General features: G+C 38.2%; 1 protein-coding gene across 1 annotated transcript in view; it reads left to right on the top strand.

The window, feature by feature from the left end:
• The first annotated feature begins 69 nt into the window (after window positions 1-69).
• Window positions 70-9,128, top strand: part of si:ch211-286b4.4 (zonadhesin) — a 32,105-nt gene continuing 23,046 nt past the window's right edge. Inside the window, exons 1-16 of the mRNA XM_027173955.2 lie at window positions 70-298; window positions 428-532; window positions 2,426-2,570; window positions 2,678-2,889; window positions 3,151-3,369; window positions 3,802-3,905; window positions 4,075-4,228; window positions 4,323-4,422; window positions 5,179-5,345; window positions 6,306-6,539; window positions 6,649-6,836; window positions 7,245-7,365; window positions 7,448-7,598; window positions 7,705-7,844; window positions 7,957-8,106; window positions 8,677-8,796. Of these exons, the coding sequence (XP_027029756.2) occupies window positions 223-298; window positions 428-532; window positions 2,426-2,570; window positions 2,678-2,889; window positions 3,151-3,369; window positions 3,802-3,905; window positions 4,075-4,228; window positions 4,323-4,422; window positions 5,179-5,345; window positions 6,306-6,539; window positions 6,649-6,836; window positions 7,245-7,365; window positions 7,448-7,598; window positions 7,705-7,844; window positions 7,957-8,106; window positions 8,677-8,796 (2,386 nt within the window). The 5' untranslated portion in view covers window positions 70-222. The remainder of the gene's footprint in view (window positions 299-427; window positions 533-2,425; window positions 2,571-2,677; window positions 2,890-3,150; window positions 3,370-3,801; window positions 3,906-4,074; window positions 4,229-4,322; window positions 4,423-5,178; window positions 5,346-6,305; window positions 6,540-6,648; window positions 6,837-7,244; window positions 7,366-7,447; window positions 7,599-7,704; window positions 7,845-7,956; window positions 8,107-8,676; window positions 8,797-9,128) is intronic.

Below are 9,128 nucleotides of genomic sequence, written 5' to 3'. Positions count from 1 at the left end.
TAAACATCTTGTTATGAACCAGTAAAATATCTGCTGAACATGAGTTGCAATTTCATATAATTTCTTAATTTATTTTTAACAGGATTTTACTGTGACGAGAGCTTTGGAGTCAATAATGTATCTGTCCTGCAGTCATGTCCTAAGGGATATTATTGCCCTAAAGGAACTCGCTATGCCACTCAGTTTCCTTGTCCTGCTGGAAGCTACAACCCAAAAGAGGGCATGGACAGCTTAATCAGCTGTCTTCTGTGTCCAGCAGGACACTTTTGTCCAATTGTAGGCTTAGCAGAGCCTGCAGGTAAAACTACAAGTTTAGATACATATGTAGTTCTGTTCATGCATTATAATAATGGACATTTCATGGATTTATTTTGGTAGACACTTTTTAATGTTCAATGTGTGACTTAGAAATGAATCTGAATTATAGGATTGTGCATGTCTGGGTACTGGTGCAGAGAGGGCTCCCACTCAGCCAGTCCTTCTACGGGATCTTCAGGATCACCTTGTCCACTTGGACACTACTGCCCTAAAGGTGATACAAAATATATTTAGAGTTTTACATATAGTCAGAATTAACATGCATTAGTAAAAAACAGCATTAATTCAACCACATTCTGGAAAATAATTATAGAGGGGATGCACTGATGCAACCTGATATGAAGAATGGTTATTATTTTCCTACAACACCATGTCTTTGCTGTGTATTAATCCTCTAATACCACAATCCGTTGCTGATTTTTTATATATCAACAAACAACAGATCTTATATTAAGCAATTACATTTGATATTTGATTTGATTATTTAATGTCCATTCCTGATATCAATTATGATATATTGTTCCTGCATTTTGCCCAGTGTTTCCAGAATAGACTTTGGTCCTAATGATGTTCCTGTACCAGAAAGCTTACACTTGAGTCTTTTTCTCTAAATGTTAAATAAAGGTCTACTTGCAGAAACCTCCAACATATAAATTATTTCTGAATACCAACACATTTTTAACAGTTTATTATTAGGCTTAGGTTCTATGGAGGGTCTGTCATTGAAGTCCATGTGAATGAGCTGTTACTATAGAAACAATAATGTATTAGGACAAGAGCATTGATATAAACCTGTGACTTGCAGCCAGAACTAATGTCAAATGTCAGCCATGCTGTTGTAGAAAATAAATCAATCTTCTAACCAATCAGATTAGAGAATTTAACAGCACTGTATAAATAGACATAAATGTGTTTATACGTTTATGGGTAAATTTATGTGTTTATACATAAATACCAATGTTAATAATAATAATGTAATGTACTGCTGTGAATAGTGACTTGATAAAAAGTAACTCTAGTAATTTTCTATTAGACAAATTGAATATTTTAAATTAAGTATAATAATTTTGAGTTTATCTAATATTATTCTTTATTAGTATGTCCATCCATTCTCTGAACTGTAGATCATCCGAGACTCAGGGCATATGGCAGGAGACACCCTAGATGTTGTGCCAACCCATCATATGGCACAGTTATTCACAGTCACACACACATTCACATGCTACAGACAATTTAGAGATGCCTGTAATGCATGAATTTGAACTGGGGAGGAAACCAGAGTACCAGTAGGAAATCCCTAACACATGCAAACTCTGATCACACAAGGTGTAGATGGGAATTGAACCCCCAATCTCAGAGGTTGTTAATGATTTATTATATTTACTTATTAGAAGAAAGGGCCGATATCTGGTAACAGAAAAAGAGTTAGTCCCATCACCCAGATATTGCAAGTTTGAATCCCCGTGAAGCAACAGCTATCTGTGCCCAGATGTCCAAAAGAGATAAATCACAGTGACACTAGGCATTATTGGATGTCTGTGAGCTCACATGCTGAAGTGGGCGTATGGCCCTACATCACATATATAGGATAGAATGCTTTAGGCTTTCTTATGCTGCCTCCTGATGTTGAATGAGCAGCAGTGCCTTGGAGGAAGAATGTGATTGCTTTCACCCTCCTGGTTGGTAGGTGGTGTGTTATAGGCAAGCGATACCTGAAGGATAGGAATTGGCTATAATAGAACGAGAGAGAAATGATGGAAAATTCCAAAAAAATATGTCTAGAAATAGGCTTAATATTTGTATATTTCTTGCATAATATCCTCATAGTGGGAAATTTTGCCTTTTACTCACTTAGATATTATTTTTACAGTGTTCTTCCTTTTATAGGAAGAACCTTTAAGACTTTGTTTAACTCTTCTTTGAAGACCCAATTATAAGTGTGTTCCCTACCCAAAAAGGGTTCCAAATATTGCCCCATTGGGAAGCTAAAAATAACCCATACACTAGCTATACAAAGAACCCTTTATGATTCTGTGTTATATGATAGTCATGACCTGTTTTTTCATTCTGTTATTCCTCTAACTATAAATTTATGTTTACGATGTAGGTACAATCAGCCCTGTGCCATGTCCACCCGGCACCTTGTCCAACAGTACAGGTCTAAGAAGTGAAGATGAGTGTCAGCCATGTCCTGGAGGATTCTTCTGTGCTCTCACTGGCTTATCTGTGCCTACTGGCCACTGCTCTGAAGGGTGTGTGCAAAATAAAAACTATTAAAGTTCTCTTATATAATACATAATCAGAGAAACATTTATCTAGATACAGTAAACAATTTATTTCCATTTTTTTTTTCTGAAAGATTTTATTGTACTGAGAAAGCAACAACCTCCATGCCTACTGATGGGAGCTCAGGAAACATGTGCCCACAGGGTCATTACTGTCCGCATGGAACCACTCGACCTGTACCATGTGATCTAGGGACATTTATGACTGCCACACAGGCCTCTCACTGCTGGCCCTGCACTGCTGGCTGGTATTGTGTGGATGGGACTCGCTTACAATGTCCAAAAGGTTAGAGAGACATGATGACATCTTTAGAACATCTTTACACACTACAATTAGTACAAAATTGTAGTGTGACTTGGAGATGATAGGTACAGTTGTTTTGTCTACTTGGGAAATAAATTCTTTCATGTTCATAAGTACCTTCTGTACAGGACAAAGAACTGGGACAAAAATGCAATAAGATAGCAAATAGCACCACTCTGTGGAGACACAATATATTTGACTTGCTTCCAAACTGGTGTCTGAGACCTGCTGATTTACCCGTAGGCTTTTACTGCCCGGAGGGGACAGCTTACAAGTGGAAAGCCTGTCCACCTGGCACCTACAGCCCTAATTCTGGACTGAGTGAGCTATCCCAGTGCAGGGAGTGTGATGGAGGACACTATTGTTCTCACTACAATGCTACCTCTGTCTCTGGACAGTGTTATGCAGGTTATTACTGCACACGTGGAAACACCTTACCCCAGCCACTCACCATGTCCACAGGTACAAATAAACTCACAGTGAAAATTAATGGGATAAGAGTCAGAACTGAATTACCTTTCTTAATTAAACAGAGCTGCTTTTTCCTATTAAGTTAGCTTAGTACCTTCTGAATTGTTCATAGTTTTTTATTAATTGGGAATTATGTATGCAAACATGAGGTAAGAAATAATGCCTTGTACATGTATTAACAATAGATTTCTCAGTATGCTGTAAATAATATTCAAGGATAAAACATACTTCCATTTACTTTACACAGCTGGCTTAAGGCGATTTTTTAGTATGTGTAGCATGTGCATGTGATGTTAGCTATTAAAAAACAGTACACACAGAATTTTTATTAAAACTTTTAAATGAAATAACCAAAATCATTTATGTCATCTTAGTTCTGCTTTGTTTGGTTCTGCTTTTTTTGATCTATTGTTTTCTTAGCAGATGGTGGACCCTGTCCTGTAGGTCATTTCTGTCAAGAAGGCACCACTGACCCCCAGCCTTGTCCAGTGGGGACTTTTAGTAATAGGACCAAATTAACTTCAGAGGTATGAAACGATACAAGGACAATATAAGGACAATACAATGTAATGTTGCAATAATAACCATGTGGTTCTCTTCTTACTGCAAGATCACTTGTATTGAGAGTGTCCTTATGTATATATCTTACAAATTAGGAGTGCTGTAATGTTATAAAGAGACACCTTTCACCTGCAGGACAAGTGTGTTCCTTGCTCTCCTGGTCATTACTGTGACACCCCTGGGCTGACGGCTCCCAAAGGGGAATGTTGGGAGGGTTTCTACTGCAGCCAAGGAGCTTTGCTGCCTAATTCTTTAATCAGAGACCACAGAGGAGGGCCATGTCCTGTAGGTAGGCTCGGGCTTACCTTGTTAAGGTTGGATTAAATCTAACGTTTCCCCTTTAAAATGCTGACTTCTAAATTCAATGCTGTGTCATACCACAGGATATTTTTGTCCTAGAGGATCCAGTGTGCCACAGTCCTGTCCACAAGGATCCATCAGCAACAATGAGGGCCAAGCCAACTGCAGCCTCTGTCCTCGAGGGTAAACATAGAGTTATACACTGAGAAACATAGCTCTTTAATTATTAAGATAATAAGATAAGATAATAAATGTATTAAAAACAGATGCATAGATTCAGCTTTATATTTTCAGGAAGAAATTCATGGAAACTAAAAATAAATAAATAAATAAATTACAGTTCATACTCCGCAAAAATAAGCAAGAATAACACACGAATGGCACAGATATGCCCTAAAACCCTTAGTAAGATTTCAGCATGTTATCTAACAGGCAGTTTAATTAGAAACAACTGAAAGGATGCAAACACTTCAGAACTCTGGTGATGCTGACCTCTGGTGGTCAGAAATAGATGTTTGAGTAGTGAATTTTACAGTACCAAATATCTGAGGCACAGCTCCATATATGAATAATAAGCACAGAGGTCAAGGTGCAGAGCAAGCTGAAATTTTTACTATTAGATTAAGGAGAAGTTTTTTTTTTTGTTTGTTTTTTTTACACAGATGCTCATTAAAAAAATAATAATAATTAATGAGGTCCTGATACTTATTCTCATTTCAAGGGTGTCTGTAGTCATGCAATAAAAGAAGCTATTTTAGTTCATTTTGGAACAAGGAGATTATGAAAAGTTTACTTTAGATGTAACCTATTTACAGTAGTGTGACTTGAGCAGAATTAATGAGATATAATAAATATCCTTATAATCTTGTATTGTTTGTGTTCGGACAATACTCTGGATAACTGATTTACAGGGTTTTTTCCCTCTTTCTCTTTAATTAGGTACTACTGCCTGGCCTATGGCTCTGTTACTGAAAGCAGAGACTGCCCAGAGGGTCACTACTGTCCCACAGGCACCTCCCGGAAAAATCAGTATCCCTGTCCTGCAGGGACCTTTAATCCTTATACAAGAATGAGCAGTGTAGATGACTGTTTACAATGCACACCAGGTAGAGTAATTCAAACATGTTTTTCTGTAATTAAACGAAATGCTATAATGTAATCTCTGTCTACTGCATATGTTATTTGGGCTGTTAGCATATACAACTACAGCTATTCAGAAATCTAAACATTTATTTAGTATTATTTAGTATTATTGTAAATCATTATCCATCATGCTTATGGACAGGGCTACACAAATTCTGTCATAGTCCATTTTTGTCTTTTTGAAATTTGCCAGTTGACTGACTGACTTTTCTTTGCACCTTCTGCGCTGACAAATCTGAGCGTGAAATGTTTGTGGCTATCTCAAGTATGTTCCAGCGAATGTCAACCTTTAAATAGCTGGGTAGATTTTCACAAGTCAGCTATTATTGGCAATGTAGCTAGTGATTTATATACCCTCATAGTCCACTTTATTAGGAACATTTATACACTTGAACATTCATGCAGTTGTCTGTACTGCCAGATGGCAGATGTATAATGCATAAAATGAGGATAGAGTTAGGGGGGAAATGATGATTTGCTGTGGTGACCACTAACAGGAAAAGCCGAAAGTAGAAGAAGATGAAGAATAAGGTCAAGAGCTTCATGTAATGTTAGGCCCATCATCAGAATAGAAAAATACTGTGATATTTTTGACTTCATAGCATACTGTAGATTTTGATCGCATATAGACTGGTTTGAATATTTTGAAACTGATGATCTCTTGGGAGGAAAATGGCCAAATTTTGTTTGAGCTGACAGATAGGATATAGAAATGCATATAAACTCTTAATACAATCATGGAACAGAAAAGCATTTTAACATACACAAAATCAATTGGGTCCCAGTTCTGTTACCCAAGAACAGGAATCAAAGGCCATGGGAAACGTATGGTGACTAAAGATTAGTATGAAAATGCTGAAATTTAAAATGAGTCAAATAAGTGTAATAAAATTGTGAATTGTCCTTGAAACACTCATTTGCAGGTTTTTTCTGCAAGGCTCCTGGTCAGAGTGCCCCAGATGGACCATGTGCAGCAGGACACTTCTGCCTTTCTGGGGCTGTATCCGCAACACCTGAGGATGGAGTGACTGGGAACCGATGTCCTCCTGGGCATTACTGTCCTGTGGGTTTCTCAGTTCCACTGCCCTGTCCACCTGGTCACTACAGCAACAGCAGTCAGAACGCAGAGCTCTCTGCCTGTCTGCCCTGCCCTGCTGGTGAGCCCAAGATGTAGAACAAACCAGCTATAGGAATTGCAATGAATATTATGTAAAAGTGATTTGTGACATTGATTCCTTGCACTGCTGGATATTTTCTCTCTTGTAGGATTTGCTTGCTCCAGCAGGGGGCTGTCTACTCCTTCTCATGTCTGCCATGCAGGCTATTACTGCCCACAAGGCCAGAACTCCAGTCAGCCTGCTCAATATGTATGTTCACCTGGCCATATGTGCCCCCCAGGCAGTTCTATTCAGATTTCTTGTGATCCTGGGAGCTATCAAAGCCTATACACACAGGTTAGCAAAAATAATTGTGTGTTAGCTTAACAGCAGGAACTCTCAAGTTTCCTTTGCTCAAGCTCACTTGATCCAGTCTTATGGTGGTTCCCAATCAATACTGATGATATAACTTACATAATATTGCTAATATTGATTGTCATACCATATAAAGATATTTGAGGGTGTTCTCTGTGTGTTTATGTGTTTATTCCAGTACAATTGATTTCTGGATGATTTTCAAAGACTTGGGTAAATTATTTTGTGGGTATTAATTTTTATTTGTAGCAACATTCTTGAAATCTACATATGTCAGCCTTTAGGATTGTTCTACACTTGCTTGGATAGGCAATATAATTTTAGGGGCAATAATGGTCAATAATGAAATGCCTGTCTGAACTGATACACAGTGACACATTTGTTCTGCAGGCAAAGTGTTTGCTCTGCCTGCCAGGGTATTTCTGTACAGGCTCAATTGATCCTGAAACAGGGATTATGACAGGGACCACAACACCTGTACCATGTCCTGTGGGGCATTACTGTCCAGCAGGTAAGCACATTTCTTGGACTACAGTATGTCAACAGAATAAAACATATGCAATGTTTTCATATTATTGTTCTGTTTCCGTCAGGTACAAAATCTGGTCATGAGTTCCCCTGCCCAGCTGGTACTTACAACAATGAGTTAGGTATTTCTAGTGTGGGACAGTGTATTCCCTGCCCCAGTGGAATGTACTGTGGGAACTCTGGCCTGTCCAGACCCACTGGAGACTGCTCCTCAGGGTGAATAACCATCTCCACAGTCCATAACACACATTAATTCACCAAAGCACTACACAAAGTGGCATATAAATTACTAACTATTAACCTCTGCCCTTTTTGGGAGTAGGTATCTGTGTATTCAAGGTGCCTCTCAGTCACAACCACCTGGAGATGCAACAGGAGGGATATGCCCGGCAGGCTTCTACTGCCCAGCAGGCACCAGATATATGCATTCCTGCCCTCCAGGAACATTCCGTTCATTAAAAGGTCTAATCTATATTTCTATAAACTTCATGTACTCTTTACTATATAACACTTGAAATCCTATGAACAAATAATTAATAGTGCAAATGCGAAAAGTAAATACACATCCCTATAGGGGCAGCATCTATTTTGGAGTGTCAGCCATGTCCACCTGGTCAGTACTGTGCAGACTATGGACTGAGTTCACCATCTGGCCACTGCAACCCAGGATATTACTGCAGTCTCAGATCAGTGTCTCCTAAACCGCATCATAACAGAAGTCATGGTAAATACCTATGCTCACAAATATAATGAAATCCACTAGTATCTTTATTTTTCATTCTCATGTCATTTGCTTATTCCCACCCACCACCTAGCTCAGTCACAGACTGCTGCAGTTCAGTACTCAAACTTGCAAACTCCTAAATACTCTTGATTGCATATGTAGCATTATATGCAGTTGTGTGTTATATGTATATGTTATACACTACAACTATAAAACAACTGCACTTTATTACTAAATGTCTTAGGATGAGAAGACAGAGAGAGTTATCAACGCTGTGCTTATGTATTATTCTGTTTCAAACAATTTCCTTAAAGTTTTTTGGTCTCAACAATTCACAATCAGGCTGAAACTGGGAAATAGTGGTACCAGTTGTAGCCTTTTTCAACCAAAAATATATTTAGCAAAAATACATATTGACCTCTCCAACAACTTCTTTTGGACTGCAATTGTAATTAAGGTTGAATTTACATTTACATTTTATATAAAGAAATTCTAGTCAGTTGTGCAAGCCTTAATGCAATAGATAAATAAGTGGAAAAAGGAAATAGCATTGTTATTACTTCCTTTCAGAGAATAAGGTGTTAAATACAGAAGAAGAACTCTTCGATTTTGGTCAGATCACTGGGAATGTCTGTCCTCGGGGACATTACTGCCCCATTGGGAGTGTCCAGCCATTAAAATGTCCTCCAGGTAAAGATGCATCCACACAAGTAAGATAATAAACGAGCAATTAGTGCTGGTCACATTTAACACTTACACCAACAGAAGGTAATTAATCTGAATCTGGTTTCATAATAGTCACATCTTTAAAACTCCCATTTTTAGCTATGGATGTGGACTAGAGCATATAATTGTGTTCATTTTAGATTATGATTAAAATCACACAAAAGTGTTAGTTTAAAGTGAAGAGAAATTCTCATATTCACCTTTTTTATTATTCTTTTCATAAATGGAGTGGGGGGGGGGGGGGCACGGTGGCTTAGTGGTTAGCACGATTGCCTCACACCTCCAGGGTTGGGGAT

Source organism: Tachysurus fulvidraco, chromosome 11 (assembly GCF_022655615.1).
Source record: "Tachysurus fulvidraco isolate hzauxx_2018 chromosome 11, HZAU_PFXX_2.0, whole genome shotgun sequence".
Taxonomy (NCBI): domain Eukaryota; kingdom Metazoa; phylum Chordata; class Actinopteri; order Siluriformes; family Bagridae; genus Tachysurus; species Tachysurus fulvidraco.
The sequence above is the reverse complement of the archived record's forward strand: the minus strand, read 5'-3'. Positions and strand labels throughout refer to the sequence as shown.